Here is a 22,332-nt window from a genome sequence, read left to right on the forward strand (position 1 = left end):
GGGAGAGCTCAGCTCTGAGGGTCCATAAGAGGGGCAATAAGAGGAGGATGCTGGTGGCATTTCAGCCTGGGGAAGAGCCCTGTGGAGGGGCCAAGTGGTGGCTGCAAGCACGAGATGCTGGGTGCAACCCTGCTGCGTGGGACATCTGGGCTTTTCCGTGGGTTTGGCCTTAAATGGAACAATTTTGGAGGCTGTATCCCCTCCTTCGAGAGCAACACATGCAAAAGACTCAAGATATTTAGCTAGCACCTGCCCAGGAGGGCAAAAAACATTCATCTCCTGCCTGGACCACGAGGCAGAAGTTGCTCTGACCCAGCAAAGGAGTCACTTGCAGGGGACTGGCCCAGATTTTGAAGGGGGGGAAGAACAAAGAGACAGTTGTAGAAAGATGCCCATGATTGGAAATATTTAATACCACTGAGTCACAAATTTTAGTACAAACAATCAGCAAAAAAATGCATTTAAAAATCCCAACCAGTCCCATTCCCACGGCCATGCATCCCATAGAAAAGTTAATGCAACTTTATATTAAAAGAATAAAAACATTCTTCTACACAACACTGTGCTCTTGATATATAAAAACACCTTTTTGATTGATTTTTTTTTTTTTTTTAAAGCACGAGTTTCCTTTTCAATCCTCACTGCAGTAGCTTTTGGTGTGTATTTTTGGAAGGGAACCCTGTAAATTGGGTTCAGCCAACCAAGCACCTGATGGGTGAAGACAGACTACAAGCACTGCTCTCCCCTGATGGGTGAAGAAGACATTTTTACAGGGGGTCTGCAATTTAAAAGAGAAAGAGGGCTGTTAGTCCTGCGTGAGAGAGAGAAAGTAACCCCCCCCAGGGCAAAAATAGCATTGCTTCCCCTCCAGGACCCAAAGCAGCACATGGGCATACACTAGGAGGAAAAAAAAATAGAGGAAAATAAAATAAAACAGAGCAAAATAAAATTTAAAAAAATCAGCTACTTAGCTAATTGGGATTAAAAAAATAAAATAATAATAAAAAATATGTAATCAAGCTCTTTGGATCATTTCCACTGTTTTTTCCTGCAGGTTAGGTGGCATAGCACATGCAACATGGATGGATGGGTGGGTTTGGGTGGGTTTTGGGGGATTTACAGGTGAAATTGGAGCTACGGTGTTTGCAGAGCAGTTAGTAGTAGTCGAGAGAGGTACAAGGAGGTGGAGGCAATTAGCACATCAGCGTCTGAGGACTTCACTGCCCGCTCCGGGGGATCCTGTCAGGGGAAGAGGGATTTGGACACAGAGGGGAGGCATCAAAATTCACGTGTCTGTCCATCTGCTACCTGAAATAGCTGTGCTGGGCACCAAAAATAAAAACAAACCGCTGCTTTGTGTTCAAAGCCCCCTTTTTGCCTGCTTTAATTTGCCCAACGCCATTTATTCTTCTGCTTAACAAGGCCACATACTTGTGCCTGGTGAGAAATAAACCCAGAGCAGATTTTAGCTGGCAGAGCTCAGCTGGAGCACCAGGCTCAAGTCAAGAATTAATAATCATTTAAAAAAATGTTGCTTTTGGGTAGCAATGAGGCAGGGGAATGCTTGCAACCCTGAAAGCATCCCTCTGCCAAAAGCGAGGCGCGGGGACGCTCGAGCCCCCCAGGTTGGGCTGGATCTGATGGGGGTGGGCAGCAGCTTCGACCCGGGAGAACTAAGCGCCAGCTTTGCTCCCAAAACCGGGACGCAGAGGCGGGGGTGTCACGGCACAAAGCGCTTCTGTGCAGCACGCCCCCGCGGGACTGACACCGTGCCCCCGCGGGACCGGCATCACCCCGTCGCTCCAGAGCATCTGCGTGACAGACGGACGCGGTCCAGACACCCACAGCCTCGGCCACCCCGGGGGGGCCAACCTGCCTGGTGGGGGGGGAGCCTGGCAGGGATGGATGTGGGAGCTACGACCCAAAAAAACCCCTATTTCAGAGGATGGTGCTGCAAATGGCTCTGAAACCTGGAAGATGAAGAGGAGAAGAAAGTTCTCACAGGGCATCCAGAGACCACGCGGGGTGGGAGCACCGGGGTCTTGCCTGTTTTTGGGAGGGGAGGGAGGTGCTGGGCGGCAGGAGGGCAGGGTTAGGGGTCAGACGTACTCCCGAGCCGTCGAAGGCTGCGACTGCCGGTAGTACTGCTGTCCTCGGCGCTCCTTGGCAGGGCAGGAGCAGCACAGGAGGGAGCCCCCCAGCACGGTGAGGCTGGCGGCCCCCCAGCCGATGAAGAGAGCCGAGCCGAACTCGTACCTGCGGCAATAAACAGAGGCGAGTGTCATGGGGGGGTGGCAGAAAAGGCAGAGGGGCAAATTGAGATGGGCACAAGGATGCTCGAAGCCCTGATGAGACTACGGGCGACGTCAAGGCAGATGTTGGTTCTTCTTCTCCTTGGCCATCCCCATCTTTCATGTTGGTTGGATCCAGCTATGAGGTTTCCCCATGCTTTAATCCTCCCTTGGGCTGAAACTCCACGTGAGCGCTCTTGCTCTGTCTCAGCACAAAGTTGGCGGAGATAGTGACTAAAGCTGTAGCATTGGGGAGATCTTCTGCAACGTGGCAGCTGTGGTCGCCCACCCCAGGTGCAACATCTGCCTGCAACCTTGGCGGCAAGGGAAGATCCTATGGGAAGTGCAGGGGCAAGGTGGGATTCAGGTAAAGAGCATTCCCACCACCGGGCTCTTACCTGGCGTTGATGGGAACAGTGCTCTCTCTGAAGAACTCGTAGGTCACCTGTGTTGCATACAAGGACACGGCGGCCAATGTGCACAGACCTGGACATAAAATCATGGAATGATAGAACAGACGGACATCGAATCATAGAACGGTTTGGACCATGGTCCAAATGGTTTGGGGGTTCTCATTGACAAGCAGCTGAACACAAGCCAGCAGTGTGCCCAGGTGGCCAAGAAAGCCAACGGCATCCTGGCTTGGATTAGAAATAGTGTGACCAGCAGAAGCAGGGAGGTGACAGTCCCCCTGTGCTCTGCACTGGTGAGGCCACACCTGGAGGGTTGTGTCCAGTTTTGGGCACCTCAGTATGAGAGAGATCTCGAGGGGCTGGAGCGAGGGCAGAGGAGGGCAACGAGGTGGGGAAGGGGCTGGAGAATAAATCCTGTGAGGAGAGATTGAAGGAGCTGGGACTGTTCAGTGTGAGGAGGAGAAGGTGAGGGGAGACCTCATCACTCTCTACAGCTCCCTGAAAGGACGTTGTGGAGAGGTTGGTGCTGGTCTCTGCTCCCAGGGGATTAGTGACAGAACAAGAGGGAACGGCTTTAAACTGCAACAGGGGAGGTTCAGACTGGACATGAGGAACAAATGTTTCACAGCAAGAGTGGTCAGAGAGTGGAATAGGCTGCCCAGGGAGGGGGTGGAGTCCCCATCCCTGGGTGTGTTTAAGGGCCGTTTGGATGAGCTGTTGGGGGATGTGGGGTAGGGGAGAACTTTGTAGAGTCGGGCTGAGGGTTGGACTCGATGATCCCGAGGGGCTTTTCCAACCTGAATGATTCTGTGATTCTGTGACTGGAAGGGACCTTTAAAGGTTGTCTAGTCCAACCTCTCTGCAATGAGCAGGGACAACTTCAACTAGTCATCAGACGTTGAACCCCCAGCCCATCACCAAACCTCTCCCCTTCCTCCATCAAACAGCTTTTAAAAGGTGTTTGAGGTCTCTATCAGAGAGGTGCAAAGGCTGGAGCCGCCTTACCGGAGAGGATGAAGAGGACACCTCCAGCAACAGCGATGCGGCTCTTGGTAACAGGATCCTCTTCACCAACTTTGGTGCATTTCATGCCCACCACGCTCACAATGATGCCGAAGAAGCCCAGGAGGAGAGAAATCACCATGAGAGCCCGGGAGGTCTGGATGTGAACTGTAACGGCGGGGGGGGGGGGGGGGAAGAAAAGCCGCTTGCCAGCGTGTGCCTTCGGCCACAGCAGATCTCTGAAACCAAGGTCACCTTGTCCCACGCGGGGGATGAACCTGCCCTTAACCCTGTCCTCGCTGCATGTCTCCCGTGTCACCCCTTCCCCGCACAGCTGGTGGGGACACCTCAGCTCACCCCAGAGCACCTCTCCCAGCGCCTTCCCTGACCTTCCTCCCTGCCACAGTCATCCTCGCTGTGATTTCCCGGGCTGGGTAACACCTCGTCCGCAGCGGCACACAAGGGTGATGCACAGCCCGAGGGGTTATGATGTCCCCATGGGGCACTGTCAGTCCCCAGATGTGATGCCCACCCTGGAGCTCAAACCTACAGGGGCCGAGGGGGGGGTCTCAGACACACGAAGGGGAGCAAACCCATGGGGACAAGAGGGGCTCAGACCTGGGGTTGGGAGGTGGCAAGAGGGGCTCAGACCCACAGGGTGGAGGGGGGGGAGGCTCAGACCTGCATTGTGGCTCAGATCAGTGGAGGGGTAAAGGGGGCTCAGACCCTTTTGAGGGGGGCTCAGGTGCATTAGGGGGGGCTCTGAGCCATGGCTGGGGGGGGTGTGCAAGAAGGGCTCAGACCTGCCGAGGGCTCAGAGCACTGGAGGGGCCATGGGAGCTCAGACCCACGGGGACACTCGGGGGGCAGAGGGTACAGACCTGTTGAGGAGGGGGGGGGGGGCTTGAATCCACAGAGACTCAGACCCATACGGGGGGGGTGCAAACCCATAGAGGGGCTCAGACCCATACGGGGGGGGGGTCAAACCCACAGAGGGGCTCAGACCCATACGGGGGGGGGGTGTCAAACCCATAGAGGGGCTCAGACCCATACGGGGGGGTGTCAAACCTATAGAGGGGCTCAGACCCATACGGGGGGGGGGTCAAACCCACAGAGGGGCTCCCCCTCATCGGGGTGGGGGTTCAAACCCATAGAGGGGCTCAGACCCATACAGGGGGGGGTCAAACCTATAGAGGGGTTCAGACCCATACAGGGGGGTCAAACCCACAGAGGGGCTCAGACCCATACGGGGAGGGTCAAACCCATAGAGGGGTCCCCCCCATCGAGGTGGGGGTCCGAACCCACAGAGGGGCTCAGCCGTGCAGGGGCGCAAGGGCAGCTCAGCCCCACGGAGGGAAGCGGGGCTGATCCCCACGGGGCCCCGGCCCGGCCCCCGCCCCCTTTCCCCGTACCCACCGTCGAGGGAGAGCAGCGAGTCGTGCAGGCGGCACTGGACCTGCCCGGTGCTCTGCGCGGCGCAGCTCATCCACAGCCCCTCGTGCAGCCCCACGGCCGTGATGATGGCGTCCCCGGCGTACGAGCTCTGCCTCCACTGCGGCAGCGCGGCCGCCGCCAGCGCCGCCACCCACCCGCCCAGCGCCGCCAGGTACCCGGCCAGCTCCCGCGCCCCGCCGCCCATCGCCGCCGCCTCGCCCTGCCCCGCGCCGCCGCTGCCGCCGGCACGCCCCCAGAGGCCACGCCCCCCGCCGAGGCCACGCCCCCCCCGGACACGCCCCCCCCCCCCCCCCCCGGACACGCCCCCGGGGAGATGGGGCGGGGGGGGGCTGAGGGGGCTGTGGAGGGGGGGGGAGTGGGTGCAGGAGGGGGAGAGTGGGGTCCGTGGGGGGATACCTGGGGCTTTGGGGGGGGGATTGGGGTACTGGGGGGGGGGAGATTTGGGTGGGGGGAGAGATTTTGGTCCTGGAGGGGAGTGGGGGGGGAAGATTTGGGGCCTGGGGAGACTGTGTGGGGAGATTTTGGTTTGGGGGGAGATTTGGGGCCTGGGGATTGGGGTACTGGGGGGATAAGATTTTCGTTCAGGGGGAGATTTGGGCCTGGGGGGATCAGGGTACTGAGGGGGGGGTGAAACTTGGGGTGGGGGGAGAGATTTGGGTCCTGGGGGGATTGGGGTATTGGGGGGGTGGGGGAGATCCGGGTTGGAGGGGGAGACCTGGGTCCTGGGGGGAGGGGGCTGTGGAGGAGTCGGCCGGGGGGGGGGGGGGACAGTGGGTGCAGGAGGGGGAGAGTGGGGTCCGTGGGGGGACATCTGGGGCTTGGGGGGGGGGGATTGGGGTACTGGGGGGGGAGATTTGAGTTGGAGGAGAGATTTTGGTCCTGGGGGGGAATTGGGGGGGGGCAAGATATTGTGGGGGGGAGATATTTGGGGCCTGGGGTACTGGTTGGGGTGGAGCTTTGGGTCCTGGGGGGACTGGGATACTGGCGGGGGGGGGGCAGATTTTGGTTCAGGGGGAGATTTGGGGCCTGGGGAGATGAGGGTAGTGGTGGTGGTGGTGGAGGGAGATTTTGGTCCTGGGGGGATGAGATTTTGGTTCAGGGGGAGATTTGGGTCCTGGGGGAATTTGGGTACTGGGGGGCGGGGGGGGAGGGGGGCAAGATTTGGGTCCTGGGAATTGGGGTACCGGGAGGGGGAAGATTTGGGTTGGGAGGAAGATTTGGGTCCTGGGGGGGACTGGGGTACTACGGGTAGGGGCGAGATTTGGGTTCAGGTGGAGATTTGGGGCCTGGGGGCAAAATTTGGGTCAAAGGTGGAAGATTGGGGGGGGGGGGCAGGATTTGGGTCTGGAGGAGGAGATATGAGTCCTGGAAGGGGGAGATTTGGAGCCTGGAGGGGGGGATTTGAGGCCGAGGGTGGGGCATTTGGGGCTGGGGAGGGAGATCTGAGTCCTTGGGGGAAGACGGGGGTCGGGGCGGGGGTTGGGGGGAGAAGATTTGGGGCGTGGGGGCTACTTGGGTCCTAGGGGGGACATTTCAGTCATGAGGGAGATGGGGACCCCTCCAATGACAGTGAAGGGAGCTGGGGAAAATGGGGGCCCCCAAGAGAGGCAGGAAGGGGGGACTGGGGGAGGTTGAACCCCCACCCCATCCCCGACCCCTTGCACCCCTGCTGGGGGCCAGGACCCCGCCTCCAGCCACAGAGGCCCCGGGGGTGGCTCCAGGAATTTGGCAGGGGAGCAGGGAAGCTGATCGTGCCCCCCACGCCGCCAGGCCTGACCCTCGCCTCTCCATGGGGCAGCGGGGGGGGAATCCAGGCACCTCCCGCGGCGTTAACAAGAGCCACCATTGACGGTGGCATTCCCCCTGCAGGAGGGGGACACAGGGTGGAGGGGGGACACATGCCACCACCCCGGTGACACGGAGCAAGCGGCAGCCCCAGGACCTGGCAATCGTTAACCACCCCGGCCTCATCAGCAGTCTGCTCACGCGCGCAGCCGGCCGGGGTCGGACACCGGGATGGTGGGCAACCACCAGTGGGACCATCCCTTCATCCTGGAGGAACCATGGCCCAGGACCCCCCCTCTCCCTCCCCGATGCTGAACGGGACCTGCCCTACGCCCTCTCCAAATATTATGGGGGTTTCTGGCTCCGGAGGCGTGGGGCAGGATTTATTTACTCACATTCCCCAGATGGTTATGGTAATGACCGGGGCCAGACACACGCGGGAACAATTCGAGGGCCTGTTTGGGGGGTGCCACGGTGCTCAATGTCCTTCTTGTTCAAGGACGGTTCCCTCCTCCCTGGAAGCCTTGGTCCCTTCCCACGCCGCAGGAGCACAGTCCAGGGGATGCTACGCAGCTTACGTAGAGGTTGTAGTGCTCCTGGGACCTGCTTGCCCCCCAAAAAGTCCCCCTTGTCCCCAGAGAACACCTTCCCGGGGTTGCAGGGCTGCAAAACCCTCCGGGTGAATGTTGGCAAGGAGGGAAGGATGTGTCCCAACACGGGATGACAGCTAAGGGCAGGGGGTGCAGCAGCCTCCAGGCCCCTGCTCAGTAAGCGACAGCTTAAAAAAAAAAAAACAAAACGTCTTTATTCACCCATTTTCTGCAGAAGGCACTTAAACAGCCGCCGGTTCAGCTGAGCGGAAAGGCACGTGTCTGCTACCATGGCACCGGGTCCTCACCCCTAAAAGAGCATTCCCCCCCGTCCCCCATATCACCCCCCCAGAGTCTCTGGGATACCCCCAGGTCAGCCCCGCAGGGGGGGACACTGGGTACCACAGGGATGGTGCAGGGCCTCCTCCAATTCCCCGTCCCACGGCAGCTGGGGCAGAGGGGGGGCCTGTCTGGCAGCCCCACAGCTGAGCAGCCTGAAGCCACAACGCTGGCGTCACTGGTCCCAGCAGGGACATCCTGGTCGCCGTGGGACATCACAGCTCATCCTTCCCCACTGCGACAGCAGCCGGTGGTTCCTGCTCTGGCTCCGTCTCCTGCAGCAAATCCCCATCTTCCGCCCCAAAAAGCATCTTCACCAGGTCATCTGCCTGCACTCGCTCCTGTGGGGCAGACCCATGGGGATAAGCATGGCCATTGTCCCCCCCAAAAAACCCCACCCGATGCTGGGGAGGGAGCTTACCCGCTCACTGTGTCGAGGATCCAGCGTGAACCAGAGGGCGATGGCGCAGCGTTGGCCCTTGGTCACAGCTTTCACCCCGTGGGGGTTCTCGGAACCGGAGGAGAAGCCCACGGCACGGCCGCACTGTGGCTGAACCTCCGCCTGTGATGGTGGGTGAGGCAATGAGTTGGTCCCCCCCAACCCAACCTCATCCCTCGTGGTGGCGTAGGGGATGGTGGTGGGTTTGGTGCTGCACACAGTTCCTCAAGGAGCTGAGCTACTTACAGTCTCGGTCTTAGCATCCAGCTCAGTGAAGTAGAAAGCTCCTCCTTCAAAGTCCCCGTTGAGGTAGAGGATGGCACTAAAGGAAGCAAGGGACAAGCAAAGGTGACAACCATCTCCAGAGCTCCAGCAAGTGGACGAGTCTGGAGCTCCCCCAACACCATGGCAAGAGCCAGAGGCAGGAGAGCCCAGGTTGGGTTGTCCTCCCACCACACTCCTCCCAACCCAGGTGCCACCAAGCCATGGTGCCCTCAGGTGGGGAAGCTCTGGCTGACAGACACCACCCGTACCTGTAATCCCGGAAGGTGTAGGCTGGAGGTTCCTTCACACACACCAGGGCCTCCGCGTTGAGGATGCAGTTGTCCACGTGCACCTCGTGACTGTTGTCACTCCGGCCTTCTTGCTTCTCTAGGGTGGAACGAGACCTGGCACGTCAGGACCCCTTTGACCCTGCAGGACCAGGGTCTGTCTCCATATGTCACATGCTTGGAGGTGACAAGAAAGTCTCCTGTAGCCTAAAGCCCTTCCACTTGCTGGGGTATGGACCATGAGAGGCCATTTGGGTGGTGCAAGCCTCGGTTGACTTGTCCCATGGCACCTCCATGGCCCTCCAGACACAGCCTCTCCCAGCACCCGATCCCAAAAGCCTCTGAGTGCTGAAATCTTGTATGGCATGAAGCCACCTGCCCCGTTGGAGGCAACCAAGAGAGCTGCTCATCTTCCCAAACCAGCCTTAGGGACAAGCTCCCCACACCTTCCTTTTGGGAAAAGGAGCAGGTTAGGGAGCAGCAAAGTGGTCTTCAAAGAAAGCTCCAAGACCACACCACCCCAGCTGTTGGAGAGGACCCAGACAGGACAAGAGGCTGAAGGAGACTTGCTTCTCCTCAGACTGTGCTCCTCCGAGGCCACGCTCACCGTCGATGGCCGTGCGGCACACCAGGTGGGAGTAGGAGAAGTGGAGCGGGACCTCCAGACGGAAGTAGGACTCCATCATGTGCCGCACCTTCTCCGTCACGTTGTAGTAGAGGTAGGCGCTCTGCAGGGGCACCTTGCCCTCCTGGCCCAGCTGTAGGGGATGGACAGGACACGGCCTCAGCCCCAGGCAGCTTGGGCAAGCACAGGCAGCTGCCTTCAGACCCTCCCTCCCTGATCTCCACAGCCTGTTTCTCCCCCCTCCCCACAGGCACCATAACCTTGAGGGCCTTGAGGACAGTCACGCCGTAGAAGGTCTCACTGGGGGTGTGAGGAGATGTCTTCCCACGATAGCCATCTCCAGCTGAGGCAGCTGCCTGCAAAACCAATCAGCGTTACCAGTCTGACTTCTGAGCTGCAGGATGGGACTCTTCATCATCCCCTGCCCCACCCCTGCCCGCTCCTCCCATCCCCACGCTCACGTTGGTGAGTCTCTGCAGCTCCTGGCACTCCTCGGCAGAAAGGACTCCGTCCACCACAACACGCTGGGAGCCGTTCAGGGTCTTGGAGTTCATGGTGACACTGGCTCCTTCATACACCAAAGGGCCACCTGTGGCACAAAGGAGGACACAGAGATGGGTGCCACCAATGCTGGGGTACGGCACTGGGGGAAGCTGTGATCCTGCCACCTGCTCCTGCCACCTCCCACGCGGAGGGACCATGAGCTGGCAGCAGGGGACATGGAGGTCCCCATCCCACCTCCCCTTCTGGCCCTCCACACCTTCTCGGATGAACTTGCTCATATCCGCAGACTCCTTGGCCTTCTCCTCCACCAGCGTCTCGATCTCCTTCATGAGGTTGCCAATCTCCTCCGAGATGCGTGCTGCCGTCTCCCGCTCCACCCTGGGGACACAGCAGCCATCAACTCCACTGCCCCACTGTCCCCATCTTGGGAACGAGGGGCACCAGTTGTCTCCAGGGGATGGTGACAAAGCCCAAGGCTGGAGAGTCTCATCTCAACACATCCCTCACCTCGAGCTGCTTGGGATGACGTACGCATCCCCATCACCCCGAAGGCTGATGTGGAGCAAACTTCTGCTCTCCAGCAACATCTCCCAGCCCCAACGTGAAAAAAAACTCCCTGGCAACAGCTCCACGGCCACAGCCTTTGGTCCAAACCCCACGGAGGAAGAGGGGTATGTCCCACTGGTATTGGGTAGGCTTGGCCAGTGGCTTGGGAGAGCACTCACTTTTGTTTCTCTCGCAGCCTTTTTGGTATCACCTCTTCGGGTGTCCATGTGTCCTGCAGCCAAGAAGAACATCAGGAGCTGGGTGAGGATCTGGCTGGGACACAGACCCCTCATCCCCTTTCCATGTGGCCGCTGCATCCAGCCTGGTCCAGCAGCACTCACTGGGTCCACAAAGGGGATGCCGAAGACATCGTAACTGAAGAAGAGCAGCTCCTTCTCCATCAGGCTTCGCTGGCGGTAAGCCTGGATCTCCTGGGGCGAGGGGCAGAGAGAAGAGGTGAGGGCACGGCACAAGGGCTCTGAAAAGACCCCGAGCGAGGGCAGGAGGGTGCAGGGTTTACATCATTCCCATGGTCCTTGCTCCAGACCCGCAGCCCTGGTTTCCCGGTCCCTCTGGCAGCCGGGAAGCAAGTGGCTTTCCCCATCCTGCATGAACTTCCCTGTCCTGTGTGAACAAGCTCTGAGGAGAGGACGGGGGAGACACAGGCACATGTGTGTCCCTCCTGCAGGAAGCTCTTCAGAAGCAGATTCCCTTCCATGCTCCAGCTGACGTGGGGCAGAGACCTCCATCCCTGCCTACCACCTCCCAGGCAGCACCCGAGCATCCAGATCCAGCTATTTTAAAGCCAAATCCTCTCATTTTCAAGTAATTTCACTTCAGTTGTGGAAGTGTGTAGCAGAGGCGGGCTCAGATCCTCCTAAAGAGTCTGTCTGCCTCTCGCAGACCTCTCCCACAAGAGTCGGTCGGTTTGCGCAAGCCATCAAGCCTTCACTTGGCCAAAGATATTTTGCCAGGGATGTTTTTCAGTCTCTCAGCCATTTTCCAGCTTGTTGGGTCTTGCATCCACTCATTCCTCTCCACCTTGCCATGGAAGGGTGGCTGGACCAGAGAAAACCCATCCAGAGCAGACCCCAAAACCTCCACAAAGTTCCCCAAGGAGGGGAGAAGATGTCCCTGGAATGGCTCACTCACCTCTCGGGGTTGGATGGGTCCTGCCAGGTTTTCTCCCAGGACAGCGGTGTAATAGGCCAAATTCTGGTTCATCACCTCGTCGTTTGGGAAGAACAGCAAATAGGTTTTGGTGCATTCAATGGCTTTTTCGTAATTCCCATCTGCAAAGAGAAATGGGGCTGTTAACGGCACGTCCGAGAGCATCAGAGACAGAACAAACACAGATATGGGGAAGAAACAAGAGAGAAAGGGCTTGTTCTCCAAAAGGTCTCCTAAGTAGGGCAGATGATACCCTGGAGCAAAGATTACTCCTGCCACAAAGGCAAAATTAAGAGTCCAAGGCACTCTCCTGCCTCCAGAAATCACCTCACCAGAAATCAGGGCCATTGCTTGGGTAGTTTTCTTGCTTGGAAAACACCTCAAAGCCTATTTTCAGGCAGCAAGACCCAACCATTTCCAGGCTAACCTGCAATTTTCAGCCACTTAAGCACCCTGACCCACTTTCATCTACAGGATTGCAGCCTTTCAATTTTCTTGAACATTTTTTTTTTTCCCCTCCTTTTGGAGAAATTTGCGCAGAAACAGTTTAGATTTTTCTAAGGAGGTGAATAAAAAAATAAAATAAAATTGGGTATATTTGCCTGGGTTATAACTAACTGTTCTAGAGGGGGAGGGTGCCTCTGTGGTTTGGAGCAAGAAGTGGATAGCTGGCAGGAGGAAAAAAAAAAAATACCTCTCTAGGCTGTTATTTCACTCGGAAAGAGAAGCTGCCCAGGAATCGAGCATCTAAAGTGACGTGGAGGGTTACTGCAGCCAGGCGCAGCGAGATCCAGATCTGCTGCGGAACATTTCAGGCTGGCTTGTGTGAACCTTGTGAAGCTCACCAAGGTCAAGTGAAAGGTCCTCTGCCAGTATCAGTAAAGATGGGACTGGATGGGTTTAGAGCAGCCCTGGGGAGAGGGACTTGGAGATACTGGTGGATGAAAAAATGGACATGAGCTGGCAACATGCACTCACAGCCCAGAAAGCCAACCGTATCCTGGGCTGCATCAAGAGAAGTGTGGCCAGCAGGTCCAGGGAGGTGATGTTCCCCCTCTACTCCACTCTCAGGAGACCCCACCTGCAGAGCTGTGCCCAGCTCTGGGGTCCACAGCACAAGAAGGACATGGACCTGTTGGAGCAGGTCCAGAGAAGGCCACAGAAATGGTCAGAGGGATTGAACACCTGAAGAAATGCTGGGACAGTTGGGGTTGTTGAACATGGAGACAAGGAGGCTCCAAGGAGACATTCTTGCAGCCAGGGGGCTTATAAGAAAGATGGAGACAACATTTTACCAAGGCTTGTAGTGACAGGACAAGGGGCAATGGTTTTAAGCTGAAAAAGCGTAGGTTTAGGCTGGCCATAAGAAGGAAATTTTTTATGATGAGGGTGGTGAGACGCTGGCACAGGTTGCCCAGATAAGTTGTGGATGCCCCGTCACTGGGAGTGTTCAAGGTCAGGTCAAAGGGGGCTTTGAGCAACATGATCTTGTGCAAGATGTCCCTGCATTTTGGGTTGGACAACATGATCTCTGAAGGTCCCTTCCCAACCCACACCGTTCTGGGAGTCTGTGAAGAACAGCCCGTGCAGAGCACGATGTTCAGTGCCGACGGCCAATGGAGGACGGAGCAACAAGCTGCTTACTGTTGTAGTAGGCAAACTGCAGGTAGTTGAAGTGTGAGGGCAGGAAATCCTCCACGGGCTTCTCCCGGCCAGGCTGGGAGGCCAACTCCGTAACGCAGCCCTGCTTGCAGCTCAGCACCTGCATGTAGTGATCTGGTGGAAAAAAACCACAAACCAAAACATGCTTGTGGTCAGCCAAGGGCTGGTGGACAGGACCTTGAGGGGTCTCCACTCCAACCTCCTGCTCGCAGTGGGGCTGCTGCCAGCTTTTTGGTGGTGGAAACCCTCAAGGATGGTGGTTGCCCACCTCTGCGTGGGGCTGTGCTGCTCTCTGGAGACAGAGTGGCCACCCTCAGCCTCCCACCCTTGTGTCCTGGTGACCCTCTGCTGGCCCTTCTCCTGTTTTGCCATATCCCTCTGGAATTTGGGGGATTCCTGGGCATCACCCCCAGTGCTGAGCACAGGCAAACGCACACTCCTCCTAGTGAAACCCAGGATGGGGTTTGCCCTCTTTGGGGGGACCCTCCCCCCCCACCGCATGTCTTTGGGGACCACCCCCCCCCCCCCAGGATTGTCCCCAGCTCTTGAGATGAGACGCAGCACGCACGGCTCCCACCTGTGATGGCCTGGAAAAGGTCCGCGTTGTACTCCAGGTAGTTGTAGCCCTCGTAGTCGTAGGGTCCCTCGCAGAGCGCGCGGCACTCCGCGTCCGCCACAAAATACTCTTCCAGCGCCTTCTCCAGGTGCAGGATGGCAGCAGCTGGTTGCTCCTCCGTGTAAAACCGGACGCCCAGCCGGAACTCGCTCTGTGGAGGGATGAGAAATGATGACGGGGGCGGGGGGGGGGCTCAGTGCCCCTTTTGCTGCGACAGAGCAGCTGGGGCACCTTGTCCTCGCAGGGCAGAGCCTCACAGCACCAAGGTGGCATCTCATGAGCTTGCTGAGCCAACAGACTCAAGCGATCTGCCTGGGTCCAGCAGCGGATGGGTGTTCCGGGAGGGGTTGCCTAAGGTGGGGGGGGGGGGGTGTCTCACCATGTGGGGTTTGGCCTCCAGGTCAGTGAAGTCGTCCTCGCGGACACCCGCCATGGCTTGGTAATACTCCAGGTTCTGCCTCATCTCCTGGTGCCCGGGGTTGGCCACGAAGAAGGTGTGTGCTGCCGCTGCCGCCTGCGCTGGCCGGTTCATCTGGGAGGGGTGCGATGGGGTGAGACAGCGGCCGCCCCCCGTTGCGGACACCCCGTGGGGTGTGGAGGGGACCCCCGCCCCCGGGGGAAGCACGGTGGCCCGGGGGGGTCCCGCAGCCGGGATGGAGGGCGGTGACTGGTGTGGGGGGGGCGGCTCCAGCGAGCTCCGACGTGGCACTGCGGGGGGGGCAGGGGAGGGACGGGCAGGGCCCGGGGCCGCCGTCTGAGACCCCCCACGCCGCCAGGGCAGACAGCCGGACCCCTCCCGGGTCCCGGGACAACCCCCCCCGCCCAGGATCGCCCCCGCCCGGTTCTTTTGGTCCCACCCCACCATACCCCCGATCCCGGGACCCCTCCGGGCATCCCGCCCAGCCTGAACCCCGCCGCACCGGGACACCCCCTTCCCTTCCCGGGGTCGCTGCCGGTCCCGCCATCCCCAGACTCGCCCCCCGCCCTTCCCGGTCCCGCCGCCGGTGCCGTACTTTGAAATAGGCGACCTGGAGGTAGTTGTAGGGGCTGCGCTTGCTGAACTCGCGGTCCAGCTCGTCGCCCAGCCGGTACCGGGAGGGCGCGGCGGGCCCGCAGCCCCGCAGGCAGGCGGCGCGGCGCAGCAGCCCCCGGAAGAAGAGCAGGTCGCGGAGCACCGGGTCGGGCTGGGGCTCGGCGCCCTCCGCCGGCCCGGCCGTGGCGTTGGCGCAGCGCAGGCGGCACCGCGCTAACCGGGAGCGCACGGCCGCGCGGGCCCGCAGCGCCCGCTCCATCTGCAGCACCACGGCGGGCCAATCGCTCCGCGCGTACGCCTCGGCACCGGCGGCGAACAGAGCGTCCGGGGGCTGGGCCGGCAGCGGGAACTCGGCCGGTACCGACCCCGGCCCCGGCTCCGGCGGCGTGGCCGCCCGCGCCAGCAGCGCCAGCAGCGGCGGCAGCAGCAGCGCCATGGCCGAGCCTGGGGGCCGCGCCCGCCGAGGCCCCGCCCACAACCGGCACCGGAGCGCCGCGCCACGCCCCCTCCGCCTGACCACGCCCCCGACCGACCACGCCCCCTCCGCCTCGCCACGCCCCCTCCACCCGGTAGCCCCGCGCCGGAAGCGCCGCGCCGTGAGGCGGAAGGGGCGGGGCTGGGCGGGCCGGGAATGGCGGCGGAGGGCGGCGCGGAGCACGGCGGCGGCGGCGGTGGCGGCGGCGGCGGCGGCGGCGGCGCGGGCCTCGCCCTGGTGGAGGGTAGCGTAGGCCGCGCCGCCCGTGTCGGGGACCCCGGGGACCTGGTGGCCCTGGCCCGGCAGGTGGAGCAGGTGAGGGCCGGGCCCCGGCGGCGGCGGGATGGCGGAGGCAGGGCCGGGCCCGCGCGGGTACCCGGTGCCCCGCTCCCTCCCGGCCGTCTCCAGGGCCTCCTCAGCCGGCGGCGGTGGCCCTGGTGTCTCCTAGTACGTCCCGCTGCTCTCCGGTGTCACCGGCGGCCTCCCGGTGTGTCCCGTGGTGCCTCCCGCCGTATCCCACTGTCTCCTCCCAGTACGCCCCAGTACCCGGTGTGTTCCCCAGTACGCCACACTGTGCCTCCAGTACCTCTCATGGCACCTCAGTGCCTCCCGCTGTGCCTCGCTGCCCCCAGTGACTCCCAGAACACACCAATAAGCTCCCAATCCACCCCAGTATGCTCTACTGCCTCCCAATACATCCCACTGCCTTTAGCCCACCCCGTGTGTCCGACTGCCCGTGCTCCCAGTCCATCCCAGCACCTGATATGTCCTATTCCCCTTTCAGTCACTCCCAGGCCATCCCAGTGCCTCTCAGTCCACCCCAGTTCCTCCTGATCTGTCTTTCTGCCCTTCCCAGTCCATCCCAGTGCCTCCTAGTACTTCCCACTGCCTTCCAGTAATGCGTCCTAGTTGTGTGTGTCCCCCAGAGCTTCTCAGTCCACTTCAGCGCTTCCCTGGAAGTCCTACTGCCTGCTCCCAGTGTATCCCACTACCCACTAGTGCCTCCCAGTATGTCCTGCTGCTCCTTTCCCCTCCCTTCCAGCATGAGCAGGCAGCTCCCTGCGCCTGGCCCGGTCCCACGGCTGTCACCTCACTGCCCGGGGATGCCACGGCCGCACACGGGGCAGCTCCTGCACCCCCCACAGCCTCATTAAAGCTTTGAGCGAGGCCACGACCGTCACTTCTCCAGCACACACCCAGCATGGCAAGGTCCGAAGGGCCGCAGCTCTTCCCTGCCCTGACCAAGCCTCCTTCTTCCTCACAGGCGGACGACTTCATCCGAGCGAATGCCTGCAATAAATTGACCGTCATTGCTGAGCAGATCCGGTACTTGCAGGAGCAGGCTCGGAAGGTGAGGATGCATCTGTGAGGTGGGCAGGCTTGTTGCCTTGTGCTTACAGAGGATGCTTTGGGTGAGCTGTTGGGGGATGTGGTGTAGGGGAGAACTTTGTAGAGTCAGGCTGAGGGTTGGACTTGATGATCCCAAGGGACTTTTCCAACCTGAATGATTCTGTGAGGGAGGGAGATTAGCATCTCTCCTAACTGCCAGACATTTGGGAAGAGCTGTGGCCTGTATGTGAATCGTGGCCAGGAGCCAAGCAGAGAAGATTCAGTGGGAAAATAAGGAGGGTTTTTTGTCTGGTATCATCTGGGGACAGGGGAGGGTTGTTTTTGGTGCGTTCCCAAGTCCTCTTTTAAGGCGGAGGAGCGAGGGCAGGTAGTGAAAAGCAGCTCAGGTGTCAGGAAGGACAGAGAGATGGCTGATTTTGGGACAGATGACTCCTGTCACCGTAGCGGGTGTGCTGTGCTCCCGGGAGGACTTGGTGCAGCGGGGTGCAACGTGGCTCTGGCTGGATCTGAGCCCTTGAGAGAGACGAGCTGTTACCTGATAATGGGCTTGACTTTCCAGTTTGTCCCAGCTTATTTGCTGGAGCAGGTGGCCGCGGCAGCAAGCCCAGCAGGGCTCGGCTGTCGTCTTCAGTTCAGACTTCACCCTTGGGGGTGAAATCTCAGAGCCTGAGTGGGAAAGGATCTGCCAGTCACTGCGACTGGCCCGCTGCCATCAAGGCCGCTACGTCATATAATCGTTAACTGGTGGAGCTGGAGCTGTGGAGCAGTCAGCTGGTGGAGCTGGGGAGATGAATTCCCCTTTGTTTGCTGTTCCTTCACGCGGGGACTGCAGCAGGGGAGCCCACAGGGTCCGGCAGCTGTGTACAGAGACAAGGAATGAGACCAGCACGTGGTGGGGTCAGGCACAGAGGTGAACCTGGGGCTGTGGTGAAGAGATCCTTGATGCTTGGAGGTATCTCCACCTCCGTGGAGGGGTGCAGGAGCTCTGAGGTCCAGCTGACAGGGGAAACTTGGAGAAAACTTTATTTCTTTGGAAAGCATCTCCTTCCTGGGGCGAGTAAAGATGTGCTGTGTGAAGCCAGATGTGCACTGAGGAGGACAAGGCCTCGTGAGTGGTGTGTCAAGTGATGTATCTCTGGCTGAGAGGCAATAGCATGTTGTCGTTTTATTTCAAGTGTGGAAATTTTAAATTTGTGTTTTAGGTCTTGGATGAAGCTAACAGAGATGCTGATCTGCACCACGTGGCCTGCAACCTCGTGAAGAAGCCAGGAAACATTTACTACATGTACAGGCGGGAGAGTGGCCAGCGATACTTCTCCATCCTGTCTCCTAAGGTGAGTGGTTACCACCCTTACGGGAGCAGGGAGGGCAAAAAACCATGTTTCTGGTGCTTGGGCACTTCTGGACCTCAGACAACAGCACCAGCTTGCTGGGGACATTTGTTGGCCCCTGCTCAGTTGGTGTTTGTCCTTAGTCTGAGTTACTCTGCTGGTGTAAGAGCCATACGATGAAGTTCTCTTGGATTTTGGTGGATGTTGGGCAAGAAAACCTTTGGTGTGTGGACCCGAATTTTGCCTTTCAGTCCCTGCAGTTCTTTCTCTGGAAATAAAGAGCTGCAAATGTGCCCTGGGCCTTCCCTGTCCAGCGTGGCTGTCTGGCAGTGTGGTTTTCTCAGGGGTGTCAGCCCAGGGAGTGAGTTTGTCTACAGCTTGGTAGGGGTGATCTTGGAGGTATCCTTCTTCCAGGCCACCCATTTTCTTAAGTGCAGGGTGAAGGCTTCAGAGCAAAGCACTGAGCTCTGTGCAGGTCAGGGAGATCTTGTATCCCCAAGCCTCTTTGCATGAGGCTATTTTTAGGTTAGAAAATGGGATGGTCACATAACTGGACTAGTTCAAAGGTGGTAGGGCTATCCAGCATGGGCAGGGGCTGGGCTGAGGGACAGCACAGCCCAGCTCCGAGGGAAGCTGAGCAGTGATGTGAATATCTCCTTTCTCCTCCAGGAATGGGGTACCAGTCCTCATGAATTTCTCGGTGCCTATAAGCTCCAGCACGACATGTCCTGGACTCCGTTTGAGGACATTGAGAGACGAGATGCTGAAATAAACATCCTGGACAAGCTGCTGAGCCGTCAGGCAGCACTGCCTCCATGTACAGAGCCCAACTTCCAGGGCCTGACCAAGTGACACGAGTGACTATATGGGACCCCCTGCGCAGAGTCCCTGCGTGAGGACACACAGAGCCTGCATGCTGCCAAAGGCAGGGCAAGGAAAGAGACCAAGGAGCAAAAAATGCTCATGCCACCAGTACTTCTCTGTGCTTTAACGAGTCTTATTCTGCATTCAGTCTTACTGGATTTTCTAGTAATTGAGTAATTTATTTCTTTGACTTAGGCCAAGCTGTAGCGAGAGGCAGATAATATCAGGTGGAATCAATTCCAATAGGGCTTGGGGCAAAAAGCAAAAATGCTTGGGGCAGATGTGATAATGCCATAAAATACATCCTACCTGTCCAGCTCTGGTGTACCTCCCTGTGACTACCTGTGGCAGGTAATGATTTCAGGGCTGGATTTTGCCCCTTGTTAAAATGCACATATTTAGGAAGCTCTGTGGCCTGGGAAGAGCAGTCGAAACCATGTGTGGAAGGGTCTGTTGTGACCTGAGTCTGTTGGTCTCTGTCCCAGCTGGTCCGAACCCCTGAGTCTGGCACATGAGGTGACCCGGAGCTCTCTTCTCTGGGAAGAGCATCCTCAAATCCTGGAGCGAGTGCAGAGGAGGGCAATGAAGCTGGGGAAGGGCCTGGAGAATAAATCCTGTGAGGAGCAATTGAAGGAGCTGGGACTGTTCAGTGTGAGGAGGAGAAGGTGAGGGGAGACCTCATCACTCTCTACAGCTCCCTGAAAGGACGTTGTGGAGAGGTTGGTGCTGGTCTCTTCTCCCAGGGGATTAGTGACAGAACGAGAGGGAACGGCTTTAAACTGCAACAGGGGAGGTTCAGACTGGACATGAGGAACAAATGTTTCACAGCAAGAGTGGTCAGAGAGTGGAATAGGCTGCCCAGGGAGGGGGTGGAGTCACCATCCCTGGATGTGTTTAAGGGTCGTTTGGATGAGCTGTTGGGGGATGTGGTGTAGGGGAGAACTTTGTAGAGTCGGGCTGAGGGTTGGACTCGATGACCCCAAGGGTCTTTTCCAACCTGAATGATTCTGTCATTCTGTGCAAAGTGCCATGCAGGCTTCAGGGGCTCTTCAGAAGGTGTTTCCCAGTCCTCATGTGTTCCCCTTGGATTTGAGCAGATGAGTTGCCAGGGTGAGACAGAAATGTGCAGGCACACTGAATGCCTCTGTGCCAGAGCAGTGGAAAAAGTAAAATAAATCCATCTTGAGCTCAAATGTACCTCCGGAACAGGCCCCGTGTCCTCTCTGCATGGCAAGCATCCCTTTGGCTTTACCACGCAGACTCGGTGGCATGCGGGGCTGGTAGGACATCTCCAGCCTTTCATTTTCCACCAAGAACTGAGGAGAGACAAAGATCAGAGGTGCTGAGGAGCTGTCCTCTCCCCAGCCACGCAGGGCTCCTCCAGGAGCTCGCCTGCTCCTCTGAGGAGCCAAGGTGGGATGGAGAAGGAGGTGTCCGGGTTGGATCCTGGTGTGCAACATCTGATCTAGTCAGATCCTCCTGTGACTTGTTCCCCTCCCTGAGATGACGAGGTAGTGACCTTCTGTGCTGCTCCAGGCATTGTACGTGCACACCGGCCTCGGCCTCCTCCTCTGCTGGCGATGTGTGAGGGTTGGGGACCGTTTGTGGAAGGGGAACTGTGAGCCAGGGGTATGGGCCTGCCGAGGGTGGAGGTGCACTCGCGGTTGGGGTCCACCAAGAAGCACCACCTCCACCTGCGTTTGTGGTCGGGCTCTCCGGGCTTCCGAGGTGCTGGTGGAGGAGCTGTGTCCTCTCTTCCCCACGGCATGGTCTTGGGTGCAGCAGTCACTCACCTTCCTGGGGCTTGCTTGCTCCAGACAGTCACTCAGCTCCAAGTGACCTTCCCAGGTGTTGCCCCGTCTCTCCTTACCCACGGCTGAGGCAGACCCCGCTGCCTTCAGCTCTGCTGGGTGACACCTGAAACAACTTGGGGCTAAGTCTACGCATCAGGCTTGGATCAGTTCATGTACACGCTCTCAAAAGAACCTCTGACTCCTCTAAACTTCCTTGTTCTCTTTCTAGCATTGATTTGTTCGTCTTACACCAAGTCCCCAGAGTATCCTCCTCCTCCTGGCTTTCGCCTGCAGTTGGGAGGGGTTTGGGTGCCCCAGTGGAGTCCCGCAGAAGAGGCGGCTGCAACACCATGTTCTCCCAGGTCACGCTCGACTCGTGCCTTTCCATCTCAGTGTCTGAACCTACTGCTTCAGCTTAGGTGCTGCAGTGACTCTGCCAAGGGGAGGGAGGTCCCTGAGACACCCGTGGGGATCAGCACCATCACTGGCTCTTGCCATCGCTGCAGTTTCTACCCCTTTGGCAGGGCAGAGCGTCCCCTCCAGCCTCCAGTCTCCCTCTCTTCTCATCCCCACACCCCCGGCACACCCTGGGAGTTGCCTTGAGAGATGCTTGAGGCTGCTGCCCTTCCCCGTGGGAAGAGCTGTTCCCTGCTCAGATTGCAGAGGGATGGGAGCTTTGAGAAAGCTTCCTGGCAGCCCAGGATTTTTTTTGTCCTCGATTTTCTTCTCCCAGCTCTGCCAGATGCAGTAGTTCAGCCCCATCCAAGCGTGGTTGAGCCTCTGATTGGCAGAAACCTGGTCCCCGGAGTCAATGTGGGACATTTCAAGCACCTTTACGCAGCTCACTTGGAGCACAAGGGCAGATTAAAAGCAATGTATTATTATTAGACGAGAGTATAGTTCATTCCTTATCGAGTCACAAGTGTCTAAATTGATGGGTTTTTTCCCCTGCTTGTTTCATCGCCCCAGGTCTTATTTTACTGCATGTTATTAAATCTCAACTTGGAAGGGAGAAAGTTAATTACTGCATGGGCTTTGCCATGGTGCTAATTACAGCAACGCCAGAGATCTTTGCATGTGTTGATTTATGCTCCTCTGGGAAGAGGGGATTCCTGCCCCAGTTTTATCTCTATTTCCCGTCATTAAAATCTGTACAGTGACATGCACAAGGGGATCAGGGAGATGTTTGTAGACCTCCATAAGCTTGTGATTTCACGCACTGGCCTTTGGTGGGATTTCACACGTGTTTTCCTACATCTCCAGCAAACACCCCTGACCCTCTGTATCCCATAACGCCCAGGTGTCCTGCAGTTCCTCTGGGCACTGGAAAATCTTTTGCTTGGATTTTCCCCAAAAGAGCAAAACCACTAAGGCTGTAGCTTTGTATGAAAATATAGAGAAGGTATCAAGAGGCAAGACATGGAGACAGTGGGCTCGTGCTCAGCGCTCTCTGCACTGTGGGAAGTGGGGATGTGGCCGCTGAATGGTCCTGCTGTGG

General features: G+C 58.4%; 3 protein-coding genes across 5 annotated transcripts; 1 reads left to right on the forward strand and 2 right to left on the reverse strand.

The window, feature by feature from the left end:
* Positions 1 to 391: 391 nt before the first annotated feature.
* Positions 392 to 5,345, reverse strand: CLDN19 (claudin 19). 3 transcript variants are annotated; one of them, XR_012632073.1, is made up of 6 exons: positions 5,123 to 5,345; positions 3,710 to 3,874; positions 2,690 to 2,777; positions 2,110 to 2,256; positions 1,121 to 1,239; positions 392 to 778 (listed from the first exon to the last, which is right to left on the reverse strand). XR_012632073.1 is itself a non-coding variant. In XM_074893165.1 (5 exons), the coding sequence occupies exons 1-5, from the start codon at positions 5,343 to 5,345 to the stop codon at positions 727 to 729; spliced, it is 675 nt and encodes a 224-aa protein (XP_074749266.1). In that variant the 3' UTR covers positions 392 to 726. The 3 variants fall into 3 exon arrangements, 2 of the variants coding, with proteins under 2 accessions (XP_074749266.1, XP_074749267.1); XM_074893165.1 differs by lacking the exon at positions 1,121 to 1,239; XM_074893166.1 differs by having other exon boundaries at positions 392 to 1,239.
* A 2,386-nt stretch (positions 5,346 to 7,731) lies between these two features.
* Positions 7,732 to 15,480, reverse strand: P3H1 (prolyl 3-hydroxylase 1). The gene is made up of 15 exons (XM_074892984.1): positions 15,002 to 15,480; positions 14,368 to 14,520; positions 13,950 to 14,139; positions 13,355 to 13,486; positions 11,693 to 11,832; positions 10,882 to 10,971; positions 10,720 to 10,772; positions 10,251 to 10,372; positions 9,952 to 10,079; positions 9,751 to 9,846; positions 9,473 to 9,623; positions 8,848 to 8,965; positions 8,561 to 8,636; positions 8,297 to 8,437; positions 7,732 to 8,216 (listed from the first exon to the last, which is right to left on the reverse strand). Exons 1-15 carry the CDS (start codon positions 15,455 to 15,457, stop codon positions 8,091 to 8,093), a joined length of 2,172 nt encoding a protein of 723 aa, XP_074749085.1. The 5' UTR covers positions 15,458 to 15,480; the 3' UTR covers positions 7,732 to 8,090.
* Positions 15,481 to 15,652: 172 nt separating this feature from the next.
* On the forward strand, positions 15,653 to 19,368 carry C23H1orf50 (chromosome 23 C1orf50 homolog). The gene is made up of 4 exons (XM_074892985.1): positions 15,653 to 15,811; positions 16,761 to 16,847; positions 18,049 to 18,180; positions 18,847 to 19,368. Exons 1-4 carry the CDS (start codon positions 15,653 to 15,655, stop codon positions 19,027 to 19,029), a joined length of 561 nt encoding a protein of 186 aa, XP_074749086.1. The 3' UTR covers positions 19,030 to 19,368.
* The last annotated feature ends 2,964 nt before the right edge of the window (positions 19,369 to 22,332 follow it).

This window comes from Strix uralensis, chromosome 23 (assembly GCF_047716275.1).
Source record: "Strix uralensis isolate ZFMK-TIS-50842 chromosome 23, bStrUra1, whole genome shotgun sequence".
NCBI classification, from domain to species: domain Eukaryota; kingdom Metazoa; phylum Chordata; class Aves; order Strigiformes; family Strigidae; genus Strix; species Strix uralensis.

Coding starts and splice junctions, on each gene's coding strand:
- CLDN19 (XM_074893165.1), bottom strand. CDS start 5,345: ATGGGCGGCGGGGCGCGGGAGCTGGCCGGGTACCTGGCGGCGCTGGGC. Junction 2,778..3,709: donor TGTCCTCTTCATCCTCTCCG/GTAAGGCGGCTC, acceptor TTTTATGTCCAG/GTCTGTGCACATTGGCCGCC. Junction 779..2,109: donor CAGCCTTCGACGGCTCGGGA/GTACGTCTGACC, acceptor TTTAAATTGCAG/ACCCCCTGTAAAAATGTCTT.
- P3H1 (XM_074892984.1), bottom strand. CDS start 15,457: ATGGCGCTGCTGCTGCCGCCGCTGCTGGCGCTGCTGGCGCGGGCGGCC. Junction 10,972..11,692: donor GACCCATCCAACCCCGAGAG/GTGAGTGAGCCA, acceptor CCCTCGCCCCAG/GAGATCCAGGCTTACCGCCA. Junction 10,080..10,250: donor GAGCAAGTTCATCCGAGAAG/GTGTGGAGGGCC, acceptor TTTGTGCCACAG/GTGGCCCTTTGGTGTATGAA.
- C23H1orf50 (XM_074892985.1), top strand. CDS start 15,653: ATGGCGGCGGAGGGCGGCGCGGAGCACGGCGGCGGCGGCGGTGGCGGC. Junction 15,812..16,760: donor TGGCCCGGCAGGTGGAGCAG/GTGAGGGCCGGG, acceptor TCTTCCTCACAG/GCGGACGACTTCATCCGAGC. Junction 16,848..18,048: donor TGCAGGAGCAGGCTCGGAAG/GTGAGGATGCAT, acceptor TTTGTGTTTTAG/GTCTTGGATGAAGCTAACAG.